We start from the raw sequence: 18,976 nt of genomic DNA on the forward strand, positions 1-18,976 counted from the left end.
AGAAATCCGCAAGCAGAAACGTCCTCAGGGACCAGCGCCAGGGTGGGGAAAGCTGAACTGTAATCGAAGGATTGCTGGAGGCTCAGAGTACACAAATCTGAGAATTAAAAACTCCAGAGGGGCCCAAACTCAGTTACTCTTGCCTCTAGGAGCCCTACCAGATTCTCACAGTGGAGCTCTGGGAAGAAAACCTTCTCGTGCTTCCAGCAGGAGGAGAAGAGGAACCATTTTGAAATACCTCAGAACATGCCGATCTTCTTAACGAGGTCTGCCCTCAGGAGAAACTACTTCACCAGGCCCTAGCCTGCTGGGGTTTTATCAGAGCCTAACTCCCCTGGGGGGAGGGAAATTCCCAGCCCCAGCTGGTTCTAGTCTTACTCTGCGGAAGGGAAATACCCAACTCCAGCCCTGCTAGTTATCTTGTTCCAATTAATGGGGGAAAAGAAAAAGCAACAGAGAAGCACTTGTGAAGTTCACAGCCCAGCGGCATAGGCTCACTACAAAACTGAGACCTAATCATAAAACTATAAAACGTTTTCCCTTGCCCCACACCAAACTACCAGCCACCACATTATTAAAGGCCTATTTACTGCAGTCCCTTTTACCTAGCACGTTGAGTTTACCTTTCAAGAAAAAATTGTAAGTCATACTAAAAAGCAAAAAACACAGTTGGAAGAGACAGAGCAAGCATCAGAAACAGATTCAGAGATAGCAGGAATGTTGTTGGAATTATCAGACCAGGAATGTAAAATAAATATGATTAATATGCAAAGGGCTCTAATGGAAAAAAAATAGACAACATGCAAGAACAGATGGGCAATGCCTGCAGAGAGATGGAAATTCTAAGAAAGAACCAAAAAGAAATGCTAGAAACCAAAAACACTGTAACAGAAATGAAGAATGCCTTTGATGGGCTTATCAGTAGACTGGACACAGCTGAAGAAAGAATCTCTGAGCTTAAGGAAATGTTAATAGACACTTCCAAAATGGAAAAGCAGAGAGAAAAAAAACTGAAAAAAAAAATCAAAGCAGAATATACAAGGACTGTGACAACTACAAAAGGGGTTACATACGAGTAACGGGAATCCCAGAAAGTGACAAGAAAGAAAAGAACAGGAGAAATATCTGAAGCAACAATGGTGGCAAATTAACCAACATTAATGTCAAACCACAGATCCAGGAAACTCAGAGAATATCAAGCAGGAATAATGCCAAAAACAAAGCAAAACAAACAAAAACTACACCTAGGCACATCATATTCACACTGCAGAAAATCAAAAATAAAGAAAAAGTCTTGAAAGAAGCTGGCGGGGGGTGGGGGGAGAGAACCTTACCTATAGAAGAGGAAAGATGAGAATTACACACAACTGTTCCTCAGAAACCATGTGGTCCCAAAGACCAAATCAGCCCCTGGTAAAGGAACTGAGATCACCATCTTCTGATGTTAGAATAAGGTATCATAAGCATCAACAAACTCTTAAGCCCCACCGTATTCTTAGTGCAGTGCAGGGCTCTCAATGTAGAGTTAAAACTTACCTTCTCCTTCTCCAATTCCCCAGCGTTTTCAGACAATACACAGAGTTGGATGTTTTGAAGGGCCAACATTAGCATTCATCTTCTCCATCTGGATTCGGAACAAGGTGAGGCCAAAGTTAAATTTTCTCACTTCAAGCACTGAATCTTCTTGGTTCTAAATTATTCATTAGTTACTCCTTTATCACATTCATAAGACCTGTCTCAGAGGGTTGTTAGAAGGATACAATGTTAAAACACACATCTGCCAAAAAGGCAGAGTCAGTACTAGTGCCTTTCTGTATTTATCATCCCCTATAATACATCATGTGTTCTTACCCTCTTGTAGGGAAACTAAGACATCAGGGCCTGCCTGTCCATTAGCCTCACCTGGCACCATGCTTAGAGCTCACATTATTTTTAGGGGCCCATAAAAATATTTTAATTTCTTTTACAATCAGAATTTTAAAAGTTAACTTTGGGGGTCAAAGATTATATTCATCTTTATACCAGCACAGTCGTAAAATATAATTTTTGTATTTTTCTACAGAGGAAGGGACCCACCAAGGCAAAAGTACCTTGGGCCTGTCACAGTTATAATGCAGCCCTGGGAGAGAGGCTATCCCAGTTCAAAGCAAGCCAGCTTCAGGCAAGAGAAGAGAGATCTGAATTTTTTCAGAGGAAACACCTGTGCTCTCTCTCTCCTCCCTACACAAACCCAAAGGTTCTAGCCACACTTTCCCTCCCTCTCTCCTCTCATTTTGTTAACGTCATCATAAAAGTAAACAAGTAAGTGATTTCAATAAGTTTTCTCCTATAGGCAGAATGTATAAGAACGCAATATGTGTGTTCAATAAGCAAGGGATCAGGTGAGTTCAAAGAACCAATTTCAGTTCCTAATGAACAGGTCCAGAGTTTTTACTCACAAAAGACCATACTAATAACTACTATTTATCAGGATACAACATGCAAAACATTGGGCTAAGAGATAAACAGGCATTATCTCTTGGAATCCTCAAAAATCATATGAGGTGAATACCATCCATTTGTACAAATAAAGAAACAGATTCAATAAGGCTGAACCACATGCCCAAGGTCACACACCAGGAAGTAGGAGAGCTGGGATGGAAAGCCAGACTCTTAAATCTTGAAGGAGACACCTTCTTCTGATCTGGTGGAGGGATGGCTTTATATGTTGAAGGACGCAAGCTATAGAATTCATGACTATGGCAGGATTGAAGCCATCGTAGGCCCAGAAACTGACACCCAATTCCAGTTCACTGGTATTAAAAAAAAAAATGTCAACACTTACACTCTCACAAGTAGAATGAACCATGTACAGACCACATATGCAGGCTTTGCTTTGGTTATCCTGTATTTCAAGTGCAGGTCCAAAAGAGTTGCAGATGTGAAAGCAACATTTATGGAGTCCAACCTGTCTCTACTGCATCCATTATGTTCTCAGCCCTAGAGAAGCTAATATCAACTCATCAAATGATATTCCATTTGTACAATAAATATGAACCTGGAAAAATTCCCCATGTTTCTAAACATTAAATAAATAATAAAAAACAAACTAAAACACAAAATGTATGTAATATATTTAAATATGAATTTATATTAATTTCTTTTAAGAGCTTTTTGAGAACATTGGCTACCTAGTTGTGGTGTATTTGGTTGTCTACTTTTACTTCAACGCATGAACCTTTTAAAATCAGTGTGGATATCCCTCTCTGTTTTTACAAACACCACAGTCTCAGAAGTTATATCAGCCTCACATTGATTAGAATTTATGTTTTAATTTTTAAAGACATTCCCAGCTTTAGACCTTAGCTTTCTTACCCTCAACCCCACATTCAATCAATGCCTCTTCATTTTCTGTGGCCCATGAGAAAGGCGGTTCACAAGTGCTTCTAAAGACACTCGATCACGGTCTGTGTCTGATAAATTCGGACTGGCATTCATTCAACATTTATCAAGCAATTACGTGTCAGGCACTGAGCAAAGTGCTAAGTGTAAATGGAGCTTCGTGGGTTGTTTTGTGTCTAAATAATGGATGAGTATTAAAATTCTCACCAAAGCTAAAGAAGAAACCAAGCAAAATAAAACATTACATTTTCTGTTAGAATACCAAGCTGCTACCCATTTTATAGTTATCATATTTGAGATCATGGTAACTATAAAAAGACCAATTATTTAATTACATTGTGGGTACAAGAATGGCCTCAGTTTAAACAATGACCTGAATGTAATATGTGGAGACTAGGACCAAATTTTATACACTTCTAAAACCCACGAACACCTACTACAGCACTATACACAGATGATACGTATAACTCTTCCAGTTATTATTCCTGAAAAAATGTCACCTCAAACAGAGTGGCATAAAAAATAACCATTTTATTAGATTCTGTGGATACTGCTTGTGTCTGCTCCATGACCCCTGAGGCCTCAGCTTGGAAGAATGGAGGCTGTCTGGAGGACAGGGAGTTGGAGCCATCTGAACCCTTGGTCACTCACACATGTGGTGGTTGATGCCACCTGTCAGTCAGGACATCAGCTAGGAACCTACACATAGCTCTCTGTGGAGCTGCTTGGGCTTCCCTTCAGCATGGTTGCTGAATTTCTAAGAGTAGGTGTCCTTAGAACTAGGTGGAGGTCTTTAATGACCTAGCCTCAGAAGTCACACAGTCTGCCCAGTTTCAAGGAAAGGGAGCAGAGACCTCATTCTGTCAATGGGAGTTGCGTCAAAGTCCCATAATAAGAACAGCATGTTGGATGGGAGATAATGCTGCAACTATCTTCAGGAACTAAAATCTGCCACAAGTATGGAATAATCAATGAATGACCAGACGATATCTTCAGCAATTGGCATCAGTACTTCTCTCAAATATTTGAAATCTTCTTTGACGACACAGTGTGATTGCGCTTTCACACCCCCTTGAAGTCAGTTAAGGCCCGATGACTTGCTTTGGTCAATGAAATATGAATGGAAGTGACTAATATAACTTAGTGCAGGAAGCATTTACAGTCAATCCTCATTAATCACAGGTTCCATATTTACAAATTCACCTACTTACTGATATATATTTGTAACCCCCAAATCAATACAGCACTTTCTGGATCTCAGGTGGATATGTGCGTGCGTAGAGTGGTGAAAAAGCTGAGCCACTGCTGCACGTTCCCAGCTGAGGTCGAGCAAGACTAAGCTCTGCCTTCTACTTCGAGGTCTTATATGGTAAACGAGTGTCCTTTTCACAGTTTATTTAGTGCCACATTTTTCACATTTTTGTGCTTCTTGTTGGTGATTTTGCTATTTTAAATGCGCCCCAAGCAGTGCTGAAGTGCTATCTAGTGCTCCTAAGTGCAAAAAGGCTGGGATGTGCCTTTCAGAGAAGATATATGTTATATACACTTCATTAAGGCGTAAGTTACAGTGTTGTTTTTTGTGAGTTCAATGTTAGTGAATTAACAGTATATATTAAATGAGTTATCTTTATACAATAACACACATAAAATGAGGTTATATATTGATCTGTTGATGAAAATGTTGTAACCAGAGGCTCACAGGAGCCTAAGTCTGTATTTCTTCTAGAAGCGATGGTTCAGTATTGACTAGTTCAATGTCCGTGGTGATCTTATAGAACATATATACCTGCCGTGAATAATAAGAACCAGCTGGAATTCCTGCTGCAGTATTCTCCCGTGCTTGCTCCCTGCTGGCAAGAACTTGGAGGCCCCTGGTGATACAAAGGTGCCACAAGTGCTGTAAATCTTCAAATATCTTCATAATGTCACATAAACATCAATTAAATATGAGCTGATAGAAAGAAAAATTTTACCTTAATTAATCAACAAGAAAACTGGCTAGATTATTTGACACATGAGTATAAAACTTGAGCCTTCTGAATTTCATTGTTTGTTCTAACTGAAATTATACTAGTTTAAAATAAATCCTTTTCTTTCCTTCCTTCTTTTATATGACTAATTATCACCTTGTAAATATAGATAATTCAGCTTAGTCACCTGATGTTACCTTCATTAATTGTATATTCCACACCCTATAAAATGAATGTCTCCAAATTTAGCCTCAGTTTTTCTACAAATAAAATGCTCTTGCCGTCAAAAAGCATCAAAAACTGTAAAAGGTGGTGCAGTTGAAAAAGAACAACAGATTTCTTAAGCAACAGTGTAAATTACTTCTCTTTCCTCTTTAAAAAAAAGAAAACCTTTCTGTAAAGTAAAATTGTATTCTTAGCTTTGCAAAGTTACCTACACAATGGATCACATCTGTTACATAAGTTAAAATAATAAGGCTATTTAAAAAAATAAGTCAAAATTCACTATTAAGCCTTCACTAAATAATTCAAATTTAGCTCAGCATAATAATAGATTTGCTGTAACACTAGAAAGTATCAGGTATCTGCAGGCCACAGCATACCTGTTTGGGCCAGGAAGGGGAAGGAAAGGTAAAAACATCAATTGCTTTAAAAGCAGGAGGCCCATACAACAGGGTACTATTCAGCAATAAAAAGGAATGAAGTACTGATACATGCTACAACATGGATGACTCTTGAAAACATTACACTAAGTGAAAGAAGCCAGTCACCAAAGATCACATATTATATATAATTCCATTTATATGAAATGTCCAGAATTGGCAAATCCATAGAGACAGAAAGTAGATTAGTGATTGCCAGAGGCCAGGAGGTTGGGAGTGACTACTAAATTGTACAGGGCTTCTTCCTGGAGTGACAGAATGCTCTGGAATTAGTGATGATGCCTGTATAACATAGTGAATATACTGAAAAACAATGAACTGTATACTTTAAAATGGTGACTTTTATGTTATGTGAATTATATATCAAAACAAAAAAATGTAAAGCACTAGGCATACCCACTAGGATGGCTATAAAAATAAAGCCGGGTAATAAGAAGTGTTGGTAAGGATGTGGAGAAACTGCCCATACCCCACTGGTGAAAATGTAAAACCACTTTATTTACTTTAAATTATTTTTTAAATTTTATTTTCTGGCTGCACCATGTGGCTTGTGGGATCTTAGTTCCCCAACCCGGTCCCTGGCAGTGGAAGAGTAGAGTCCTAACCACTGGACCGCCAGGGAATTCCCATGGTGCAGACAATTTAAAACCCAGTTTGGCAGTTCCTCAAAAAGTTAAATATACAGTTAGCATTTAACCTAGCAATTCCATTCCTAGGTATTTACCCAAGAGAAAGAAAACGTATGTCCATATAGAAACCTGTATACAAGTGTGTAGAACAGTATTGCTACTCATAATAGCCAAAAGTTTGAAACAATTCAAATGTTCATCAGCTGATGAATGAATAACAAAATGTTTATCCAACTGAATATTTTTCAGCCATTAAAAGGTATGAAGTACTGATACATGCTACAACATGGATGAACCTTGAAAACATTTTGCTAAGCAAAAGTAGCTAGTCATAAAAGACCACGTTCTATATGCTATGTTTGTGTCCTCCAAGATTCGTATGTTGAAATCCTGATGCCCAATGTGATGGCACTGAGGTGGGGCCTTTGGGAGGTGATTAAGTCACGAGGGCAGACCACTCACAAATGGGATTAGCGCCCTTATAAGAGACCAGGGAAAGCTCCTTGCCTCTTCCACTATGTGAGGAGACCATAAGTAGTCCCACCAGGAAGAAGGCCCTCACCTGACCTTGCTGGCACCCTGATCCTGGACTTCCAGCCTCCAGAAGTGTAAGAAGCACATTTCTGTTGTTTATAAGCTACCCAGTCTGCAGTGTTTTGTTATAGCAGCCCAATGTATTGAGATACTGCATGATCCCATTTATAGGAAATGTCCAGAATAGAAATAAGGAGCAGATTAGCAGTTGCCTAGGACTGGGTGGTGGAGGATTGAAGAATGATGGCTAAAGGGGTTTCAATGGCATTTCTTTTGGGGGGTTGAAAATGATGACAATGTTCTAAAATTCATTGTGGTTGATGGTTACACAACTGTGAATATACACTAAAAACCACTGAATGGTATGCCTTAAGTGGGTGAATTATATGGTAAGTGAATTTTATCTCAATAATTAAGTGGGTGAATTACATGGTAAGTGAATTAAGTGGGTGAATTATATGGTAAGTGAATTTTATCTCAATAATTCTCTTAGAAAAAAATACAGAATAAATCTAACCAAAAACTTTCAAAATCACTAGGGTCTGGCCACTGTCCCTTCTCTCTCTCCCATCCCACCTTCCCAGCCTGTTAGGTCTGGTGGGATGACTCAGAGGCGTGGGGGTCATTTGGGTGGAAGAGGACAAGAAACCAGTACAGTTGAAGATTTTCTCCAGGCGGGACTGTGGTCCCGCCCACTTCCTCTCCCTAGGGTCCCTGACGGCTATTTGGGCCCTAAGCCGCCGTCTAGGTGTGAGTGGGGCTGCCCACTCGCCCCGGGCTGGGTCCCCGGATCCAACCCGCGCACGAGCATTCGGCCCACCAGGGTGCGGACTGGGCCGGCCAAGATCAGAGTCAGTAGGAGCATTCCCCCTCCCCGCCCCCACTCCCACCTTTCACTGAGCACCAAGTCCAAACCACTGGACTAACAGAGAACCTCAGAACCCAGGGAATATCAATTGGAGTGAGGCCTCCCAGAGGCCCTCATCTCAGCACCAAGACCCAGCTCTATCCAGCTGCTTACAAACTCCAGGGCTGGATGTCTCAGGCCAAACAACCAGTAAAACAAGAATACAGCAGCTCCCATAAAAAAAATAAAATAAAATGACAAAAAAATTTGTTACAGATGGTGGAGCAAGGTAAAAACCTACAAGACCAAATAAATGAAGACGAAATAGGCAACCTCTGAAAAAGAATTCAGAGTAATTATAGTAAAGATGATCCAGAATCTTGGAAAGAGAATGGAGAAAATATATTAAATAAATGTTAAAGCAACATTTAACAATGCTCTAGAAGAACTAAACAGCCATAAATGTTAAAGAATAAACAGCCATAAAAGGAGAAATTGAAAGTAACACAACTATAGTAGGGGACTTTAACACCTCACTTTCACCAATGGACAGATCATCCAAAATGAAAATAAATAAGGAAACACAACCTTTAAATGACACATTAAACAAGATGGACTTAATTGATATTTACAGGACATTCCATCCAAAAACAACAGAATACACTTTCTTCTCAAGTGCTCATGGAACATTCTCCAGGATAGATCATATCTTGGGTCACAAATCAAGCCTTGGTAAATTTAAGAAAATTGAAATTGTATCAAGTATCTCTTCTGACCACAATGCTATGAGATTAGATACCAATTACAGGAAAAAAACTGTAAAATATACAAACACATGGAGGCTAAACAATATGATACTGAACAACCAAGAGATCACTGAAGAAATCAAAAAAATACCTAGAAACAAATGACAACAAAAACACAATGACCCAAAACCTATGGAATGCAACAAAAGCAGTTCTAAGATGGAAGTTTATAGCAATACAATCCTACCTCAAGAAAGAAGAAATATCTTACATAAACAACCTAACCTTACACCTAAAGCAATTAGAGAAAGAAGAACAAAAAAACCCCCAAAGTTAGCAGAAGGAAAGAAATCATAAGATCAGATCAGAAATAAATGAAAAAGAAATGAAAGAAACAATAGCAAAGATCAGTAAAACTAAAAGCTGGTTCTTTGAGAAGATAAACAAAATTGATAAACCATTATCCAAACTCATCAAGAAAAAAAGGGAGGAGACTCAAATCAACCGAATTATAAATGAAAAAGGAGAAGTAACAACTGACATTGCAGAAATACAAAGGATCATGAGAGATTACTACAAGCAACTATATGCCAATAAAATGGACAACCTGGAAGAAATGGACAAATTCTTAGAAAAGCACAACTTTCCAAGGCTGAACCAAGAAGAAATAGAAAATATAAACAGACCAATCACAAGCACTGAAATTGAAAGTGTGATTAAAAGTCTTCCAACAAACAAAAGCCCAGGACCAGATGGCTTCACAAATGAATTCTATCAAACATTTAGAGAAGAGCTAACACCTATCTTCCTCAAACTTTTCCAAAATATAGCAGAGAGAGGAACACTCCCAAACTCATTCTACAAGGCCAACATCACCCTGACACCAAAACCAGACAAAGATGTCACAACATAACACTACAGACCAATATCTCTGATGAACGTAGATGCAAAAATCCTCAGCAAAATACTAGCAAATAGAATCCAACAGCACATTAAAAGGATCATGCACCACGAACAAGTGGCGTTTATCCCATAAATGCAAGGATTCTTCAATATACACAAATCAATGTGATACACCATATTAACAAACTGAAGGATAAAAACCATATGATCATCTCAATAGATGCAGAAAAACTTTTGACAAAATTCAACACCCACTTATGATAAAAACTCTCCAGAAAGTAGGAATAGAGGGAACCTACCTCAACATAATAAAGACCATATATGACAAACCCACAGCCAACATTGTTCTCAGTGGTGAAAAACTGAAACCATTTCCTCTAAGATCAGGAACAAGACAAGGTTGCCCACTGTCACCACTATTACTCAACATAGTTTTGGAAGTCCTAGCCACAGCAATCAGAGAAGAAAAAGAAATAAAAGGAATCTAAATCAGAAAAGCAGAAGTAAAACTGTCACTGTTTGCAGATGACATGATACTATACATAGAGAATCCTAAAGATGCTACCAGAAAACTACTAGAGCTAATCAATGAATCCTGTAGAGTAGCAGGAACCAAAATTAATGCACAGAAATCTCTTGCATTCCTATACAATAATGATGAAAATTCTGAAAGAGAAATTAAGGAAACACTCCCATTTACCATTGCAACAAAAAGAATAAAATACCGAGGGATAAGCCTACCTAAGGAGACAAAAGACCTGTATGCAGAAAACTATAAGATACTGATGAAAGAAATTAAAGATGATACCAACAGATGGAGAGATATACCATGTTCTTGGATTGGAAGAATCAACATTGTGAAAATGACTATACTACCCAAAGCAATCTACAGATTCAGTGCAATCCCCTCAAACTACCAACGGCATTTTTCACAGAACTAGAACAAAAAATTTCACAATTTGTATGGAAACACAAAAGACCCTGAATACCCAAAACAATCTTGAGAAAGAAAAACGGAGCTGGAGGAATCAGGCTTCCGGACTTCAGACTATACTACAAAGCTACAGTCATCAAGACAGTATGGAACTGGCACAAAAACAGAAATATAGATCAGTGGAACAGGATACAAGGCCCAGAGATAAACCCACACACATACGGTCACCTTATCTTTGATAAGGGAGGCAAGAGTATACAATGGAGAAAAGACAGCCTCTTCAATAAGTGGTGCTGGGAAAACTGGACAGCTACATGTAAAAGAATGAAATTAGAACCCTTCCTAACACAAACACAAAAATAAACTCAAAATGGATTACAGACATAAATGTAAGGACAGACACTATAAAACTCTTAGAGGAAAACATAGGCAGAACACTCTGTGACATAAATCATAGCAAGATCCTTTTTGACCCACCTCCTAGAGTAATGGAAATAAAAACAAAAATAAACAAATGGGACCTAATGAAACTTAAAAGCTTTTGCACAGCAAAGGAAACCATAAAAAAGATGAAATGACAACCCTCAGAATGGAAGAAAATATTTGCAAATGAAGCAACTGACAAAGGATTAATCTCCAAAATTTACAAGCAGCTCATGCAGCTCAATAACAAAAAACCCAATCCAAAAATGGGCAAAAGACCTAAACAGACATTTCTCCAAACAATATATCCAGATTGCCAACAAACACATGAAAGGATGCTCAATATCACTAATCATTAGAGAAATGCAAATCAAAACTACAATGAGGGGCTTCCCTGGTGGCGCAGTGGTTGAGAGTCTGCCTGCCGATGCAGGGGACACGGGTTTCTGCCCCGGTCCGGGAAGATCCCACATGCCGCGGAGCAGCTGGGCCCGTGAGCCATGTCTGCTGAGCCTGTGCATCCGGAGCCTGTGCTCCGCAACGGGAGAGGCCACAACAGTGAGAGGTCTGCGTACCGCAAAAAAAAAAAAACAACTACAATGAGTTATCACCTCACACTGGTCAGAATGCCCATCATCAAAAAATCTACAAACAATAAATGCTGGGGAGGGTGTGGAGAAAAGGGAACCCTCTTGCACTATTGGTGGGAATGTAAATTGGTACAGCCGCTATGGAAAACAGTATGGAGGTTCCTTAATAAACTAAAAATAGTACTACCATATGACCCAGCAATCCCACTACAGGGCATATACCCTGAGAAAACCATGATTCAAAAAGAGACATGTACCACAGTGTTCTTTGCAGCACTATTTACAATAGCCAGGACACGGAAGCAACCTAAGTGTCCATCGACAGATGAATGGATAAAGAAGATGTGGCACATATATACAATGGAATATCACTCAGCCATAAAAAGAAACGAAATTCAGTTATTTGTGATGAGGTGGATGGACCTAGAGTCTATCATACAGAGTGAAGTAAATCAGAAAGACAAAAACAAATACCGTATGCTAACACATATATATGGAATCTTAAAAAAAAATTGTTCTTATAAACCTAGGGGCAGGACAGGAATAAAGACACAGACGTAGAGAATGGACTTGAGGGCACAGGCAGGGGGAAGGGTAAGCTGGGACGAAGTAAGAGAGTAGCATGGACATATATATACTACCAAATGTAAAATAGATAGCTAGTGGGAAGCAGCTGCATGGCACTGGGAGAACAGCTGGGTGCTTTGTGACCACCTAGAGAGGTGGGATAGGGAGGGTGGGAGGGAGACAGAAGAGGGAGGGTATATGGAGATATTCCTATGCATATAGCTGATTCACTTTGTTATACGTTAGAAACTAACACAACACTGTAAAGCAATTATACTCCAATAACGATGTTAAAAAAAAGAAAAAGAAAAAGAAAAAGAAAACAAGGGTGGGGAAGGGAGACCGCCCCCCGAAGAAAGCCTGGCCAAGCAGACCCTGCCATCGGGTCTCCTGGGGGACCCGCATGGGAGCGGCCGGCCAGGGTTGGGATCGCGGTAGCAGCGCCCCCTCCCGGCCTGGGCCCCGCAGTGCCCCGCGGACTCGGGGCTCCTGCAGTGTGTAGAGGGGGCCGGGCGTCTACGGGGCGGACACTCGGGGACACGCAGGCGGGGCGGTCCCGAGTGGCCCCCTTCCGGCGCAGCTCACCGGCCTCTTTCTCGGAGTGTCGGCGCTGCCCATGGCTGAGGTGCTGGAGCCCGATCCCGGGGCAGCCGAGGGCTCGGAGGCTCTCGCAGAGACGCCGGGCTGGGAAGCCCCGGAGGACGCGAGTCCCCAGGTAGGCTCCACCGCGGGCGCGAAGAGTGAGGGCCGGGGGGGTGGGCAGCGTGGGGCTGTCCTCGAGGTGATTTTCAATGCGGCCGGAGGGTCCCATAGGTTTAACTTAAAAGCACATTTTAAAAAATGGTCAGAGTCCCTAGCTCCATTCCTGCACAAACGGGAAGATTTGGTCGGTAAGCCGTAGTTACCCCCAGGCACTGGCCACATCTCAATTTCTTTTCTTTGTGGTTAAAAAAAAAAAAAAAAATCGACCACGTCCCAAAACCTGCGATGGGACCCTCCGGGCGGGGGCGGAACAGTTGCTTGCTTTTAACCCGAATCGAGCCGACTCTCCCTACCCGTGCTTGTGGGGCAGAGGCCGCCTGCGTCTCTAACCCAAAGATGGGAGCCGCGGGGGAGGAGCCCTGCCCGGTGCTGGGAAGCCAGAACCTCCGGCCGGACCCCAGGGGAGCGCAGCCCCTGGACTGGCTGTCCCAGGTGGACCCGAGATCAAGGTACCTGTACTGTTGCATCTCACGTTCTGCCTTCTTAGAATTGCTTCCCCAAGTTCCCCCTGTTCCATCTTAGCCTGGAAGTTATGAGATCCGACACTACGGACCTGCGAAGTGGGTCAGCACTTCGGTTGAGTCTATGGACTGGGATTCGGCCATGCAGACTGGCTTCACAAGGCTGAACGGCTACATTCAAGGCAAAAACGAGAAAGGTGAAGGCACTTTACCTTGTAATTATACACACTATTGTGGTTGAGTGCCCTGGCTTATTGAGTTTTCGCTGATTAAATAAATACCTTTTAGAATAGAAAAATAACCAGATCGTCAAAGACTTAATGTTTGAAGAGGAGGACTCTGCTCAGGACCCGAGGCGTCTAGAGGAGTGTAGTACTGGGCAGTGCTTTTTAGCCTCTGTTCTCCTTGTTTGTGGTTCTGCTGGATGAACTGGGCCTCTGTGTACGTAAGCATTAAGGCCTTTTCATGGCTAATGGTTTGAGACAATTTGGTGACTGACTGGTAGAGTAAGAGACATTAGGAGGCAGGAAGGGTCAAAGAACACAAGATCCAGGGTGTCAAGATATATCTTCTGGTTTGGCTCTCATGCTATTTATGTTTTAGCAGGTCACTTAGCCAATGGGACCTCTGTTTCTGAATTGTAAAAGTAAAGAATGAACTGGACTATGTTATCTCTCATTTCCCCTTCTGTCCCTAAAACTATGGAATTTATTAACGAAAAATATTAATCATACAGAAAGTGTTTAATGTGGGCAGTGGATAATTGTCATTTTGCCCTTATTATTTTTTTAAGATGAAAATTATCTTAAAGTTTAAATATTTATGTCAAGTAAATCAAGAAACTCAGGTCAAAAAATAAGTTTTTAAATGTAGTCATGAATACACTAAATCTGCTTTCACGGTCTCCTTTGCATTTAAATATATATTTTTTGTGGCACAGAGATGAAAATAAAGATGACCGCTCCAGTGACAAGCTACGTGGAGCCCGGTTCAGGTCCTTTTAGCGAGTCTACCATTACCATTTCCCTGTATATCCCCTCTGAACAGCAATCTGATCCCCCCAGGCCTTCAGAGTCAGATGTCTTCATTGAAGACAGAGCTGAAATGACGGTGTTCGTACGGTAAGTGGTAGATAATTTATAGCCTTTCTGACTGTTGGTTTTACTTGCGGGCACTCATAGTTTAGCTCCTGTGCAGCTTAGCTCCTATGCTTTTCCCCCTTCCATAAAAACAGGTCTAATGCATTTCGTGGTGTTTTCCTAGTGACTTAGTTTTATACGTTACTAAGGGTCCTTTACAAGAAATAACTTGTATTTTATTTATCAGAAGGCTGACGCACACCTTCCACAGATAAGACGCAATACAAACATACACCGGACCTTCCCCCACAAAAGCAAAAGACTGTCCTTACCTGCCCTCTAGTTAAATTTGGAGAAAAATACCTTAAAACAGTGCATGGTACCCCTCCTCTCAACTAGGAGCTTCTGATAGCCTCAAACTCTTCCCTTTGTTCCCCCAGCCCAAAGGATGGCAGCTGCTTCCCGCAGTGACTGCCTCTGTTGGTTGGTTTACTGGTTCCTTACTCTGACCTTACAGTGCCTGTCTCAGTAAAGTCACTAATCAGCCTGCCGGCCTCCCCAGCAAGGACTGTCGTAGCCATCGGCAGCACACTCAGCCCCTGAATCTGGCCCATTCGCCTTAGAAAGGGGTGTGATTCCGTTCCCTTCCTCCCCACTGTTACTTGCTCGGGCCCTCACCTTACAGGGACCGCAGCTGAGTCCTCTTTGCTACCCCAGTGCTCGGCACATGCCTGACACTCACCAGATACTCCGACATTTTTCAGTCTCAGGTTCCACTCCGAGAGCCTCCCAGCTGTTCTCTCTGCCCACCAGTCTCCTCTCCCTGGCCCTCCACTCTGGAACGCCGATCGTTCTCACAACGACAGCAACAAAACCCCAACCTGTTACTGTGTTTAAACATCTGTTGGCTTTTCCTCTTGCTTCCGCGTGACATTCAGACCGTTCCGCGTACTGCATCACCTGCAACACGCGGCCCAACCTGTCTCCCTGACAACTCCCCCCCCACCTCCCGCCCTTCACTGAGTAGGCTGAGTTCCTCCACGTGTCTGTACCTTTGACCTTAGGCAAGTTACTGAGACTTTGCTTGACAAAAATCTCATCTGTAAAATGTGTCTAATCACAGTACCTACCTACTATCTCACAGGGTTGCCATGAAGATCAGATGAGTTAATTTACCTAAAATACGTAGAACATGAGCATGATATTACTACCGGCTCCAGCTCCCTCTTTCTTCTCTTCCTAGAGAGCCTACTTTCATCCTTCAGGACTTAGATCAATTGGTACCTTGTCTGTGATGCCTTCCTCATTTTCTCCAGTCAGCCAGCCTCTCGGTGCTATGATTCTAAATTCTAATGACCTACTGATAGACTGTAATTTCCTCAAGAATACAGCAACACGTTACTCTGCCCATATCCTTCGGCTGCTGGTGAGGCAGGTGCGTGTGGGGAGGCTCAGTATATGTCTGTGTCCTGAATAAAGCCGTGGATAGGTCATTGTAGAACAACGTGTATTCAGAGGACAAAAGATGATTTCTAAGTAAGAGGCTCAAGATTTGATTTCAAGGAAGAAGTGCAATCTGAAACAGATTCCCTTTAGGCAGAACATTCCTTAAGGAAATAAATAATAAATTTAGGAGCAGAAATGTTTCCTAACACATGGTTCAGAATTATCATCATCAGTCAACATGATGGAAATTATAGAACAGATTTATCAATTTATCTTCAACGTTTTGTTTTATATACATGTGCATACACAGATTCCTCTACTTACTCAACTGGAATTTAAAAGGTACTGCAGGCCAGGAATGACTAGGTGCCTGGTAGACATTGTGGAACAGAACAGGCCTGGTTCATACCCTCGACACCTTACATCTTATCTGAGGAATGGTAGGAATGATCTTTTCCACTGGCAAATTGATAATAAACCTTATTTATGCTAAAGAAGGCATATTAGGAATGTTTTTGTGTCTGTTTTTCCTATTCTCAGCCTTCAAATTCATCATGTTTACATTTCAGCAACTCAGCTAGGTCGGTGTGCTGTCATGATTTAATCTCAGGGTATTTTTGTTTATATACTTTAAAATCTACACTTAAACTTCTGTTTTCCTACTTTTTATCCAAATCTTTTGACTGTCTTTTCATCCCCATCCTCTTAGCAACCTCCTAACTGGCTCCTTCTCTCCAATCTAGTTTCCATCTCTCTGCCTATATTTTTACCCAGATCTAATCAAGTTACTTTTCTGCTTTTCCAACATCCTTTGGAATAATCTCAAAAGGCCTTAGGATGATGTACAAGGTTCCTCCTTCCAGCTCTGACTCACCTTTCTTTCTTTCTTTCTTTTATTAATTAATTAATTTATTTTTGGCTGTGTTGGGTCTTCGTTGCTGCACGCGGGCTTTCTCTAGTTGCGGCGAGTAGGGGCTACTCTTCGTTGTGGTGTGTGGGCTTCTCATTGCAGTGGCTTCTCTTGTTGCGGAGCACGTGCTCGAGGCACGTGGGCTCAGTATTTGTGGCATGTGGGCTCAGTAGTTGTGGCATGTGGGCTCTAGAACGCAGGCTCGGTAGTTGTGGTGCACGGGCCCAGCCGCTCCGCGGCATGTGGGATCTTCCCGGACCAGGGCTCGAACCCGTGTCCCCTGCCTTGGCAGGCGGATTCTCAACCACTGCGCCACCAGGGAAGTCCTGACTCACCTTTCTGACCTCATTTTATGCCTCATTATGAAATTGCTTTGTATTTCTGGACTTTTGTTCTTTTCTTATCTCTCCCCTTTCTCTGCCCAGCAAAACTATCCTCCATTCCAGGCCCCACTCAGAGACACACCTTGCCCCGATGTAATCATATCCTCAGTGTTCCCAAGCACTTTGATTCTGTCTCTGTTAAAGCTTTTCTCAGACTGTATAGAGCTGCCAAAATGCCCATCTCTTCCATATAGGGTCAAAACTTATGTTCATCTGTAATACAGTGCCGGCCCTTTTTCTAAGGAGAAAAAGAAAGGGGAAATGTTCGATAGAAAATGGAAAGACTGAAAGGGAGGCTGCTAAGGGGGATTCATTGTGGCTCTCTGACCAGGAGGATCAGTAGTACAGGAGACTGTTGGAAATGCAGGCTCTTGGGCCCCAGCCCAGACGTCCTGAACCTGCATTTTCCCAGGTGACTCGCACGCACATTAGAGCTTGTGAAGCACAGAGTTAGAGCACAAGATGGCATAACTTCCAAATCTGCCCAACAGCTGGGACGTATTGCCTCCTCCTGGGTCCCCTTAGTGCGTGTGAGGTCACACTGAGCCTGGGAACCAGAGGAAGGGGACAGTCAGTTCAGCTGCCTAGAGGGAGGGGCTTTGAAACCGCACTCCATCCAGGTTTCCTTGTATCAGCTCCCACTTTTCTTCTTAGACTGACCTTCACATCAGTATTAAAATCATTTATGGTCATTTACTTTCTCCTTTGTAGGTCTTTCGATGGATTCTCTAGTGCCCAAAGGAATCAAGAACAACTCTTGACATTAGCAAGCATTTTGAGGGAAGAAGGAAAAGTTTTCGATGAAAAGGTTTACTACACCGCAGCCTACAACAGTCCTTTCGAATTGCTTGATAGAAAAAATGAGGTGTGGTTGATTCAGAAAAAAGAACCCTCCGAAGAAAAGGAATGAGCAAATGAGAGGAAGGTACATTGCCGGGGCAAAACCTCTGTTTAACATAGACGTCAACATTACCCATAAGCAAAATGTGTCTAGTAGCTCTACCTGAGAGTACTACTATGAATTGAGCTTATTTCCACTGTGCCTTTTTAATGCTTGAAGCTTTAGATACACAGATGACAGGGGACAGTATTCTATAAACATGTAAATCGATCTTTATTTCTATGAGGCTCCAGGGAAACGTCATGTTACTTCCCCCTTCTTCACTGTATCACAATCATGTTGCCTTATTTCTACTTGGATTTGTGTCAGTTGGATGTTACCTCCTCCAGATATTATCAATAAAAATGTTAAAGTTTATCCTGTGTGGAACTACAAGGCCGTCAAGCCTAGAGAACTCAAGTTCAGTTGGAAACAAAAATCAAAGTGTCTTTTCCAGCTGCCGCTGTTACTTTTTCCGTTGAGCCCTCTTTCCTATCTGCCAGCTGCTCCCCACACACGAGAAAAGCTCTCACAATACTCAAAAGTGTTGCTAATATTCCGTGACAAAAAATAAATGTATGAAGTTAGGCACTTCCTATTTTATTTTGATACTCAAGAGAGGCATGTTTTTTCTGAAGAAATGTATACAAACGTAGACTTTTACAATTCACTTGAGGGGCTTCCCTGGCGGTGCAGTGGTTGAGAATCCGCCTGCCAATGCAGGGGACATGGGGTCGGGCCCTGGTCTGGGAAGATCCCACGTGCCACGGAGCAACTGAGCCCGTGCACCACAACTACTGAAGCCCTTGTGCCTAGATCCCGTGCTCCACAACAAGGGAAGCCACCACATTGAGAGGCCCGCGCACCAC

The 18,976-nt window shown here is 41.9% G+C and overlaps 1 protein-coding gene and 1 pseudogene across 1 annotated transcript; both read left to right on the forward strand.

Annotated features, from left to right (window-relative positions):
* The first annotated feature begins 2,704 nt into the window (after positions 1–2,704).
* On the forward strand, positions 2,705–2,983 carry LOC115851543 (ATP synthase membrane subunit K, mitochondrial pseudogene; annotated as a pseudogene).
* A 9,774-nt stretch (positions 2,984–12,757) lies between these two features.
* On the forward strand, positions 12,758–18,485 carry HEBP2 (heme binding protein 2). Its single transcript, XM_030853350.3, has 4 exons — positions 12,758–12,901; positions 13,471–13,606; positions 14,350–14,530; positions 17,939–18,485. Exons 1-4 carry the CDS (start codon positions 12,803–12,805, stop codon positions 18,135–18,137), a joined length of 615 nt encoding a protein of 204 aa, XP_030709210.1. The 5' UTR covers positions 12,758–12,802; the 3' UTR covers positions 18,138–18,485.
* Positions 18,486–18,976: the final 491 nt, after the last annotated feature.

Source organism: Globicephala melas, chromosome 14 (genome assembly GCF_963455315.2).
Source record: "Globicephala melas chromosome 14, mGloMel1.2, whole genome shotgun sequence".
NCBI lineage: Eukaryota > Metazoa > Chordata > Mammalia > Artiodactyla > Delphinidae > Globicephala > Globicephala melas.

Excerpts from the sequence above, each read along its gene's own strand:
- HEBP2 (XM_030853350.3), top strand. The coding sequence starts at position 12,803 with ATGGCTGAGGTGCTGGAGCCCGATCCCGGGGCAGCCGAGGGCTCGGAG. Across the intron at positions 13,607-14,349 it reads TCAAGGCAAAAACGAGAAAG|AGATGAAAATAAAGATGACC; the intron begins GTGAAGGCACTT and ends TTTGTGGCACAG. Across the intron at positions 14,531-17,938 it reads GAAATGACGGTGTTCGTACG|GTCTTTCGATGGATTCTCTA; the intron begins GTAAGTGGTAGA and ends TCTCCTTTGTAG.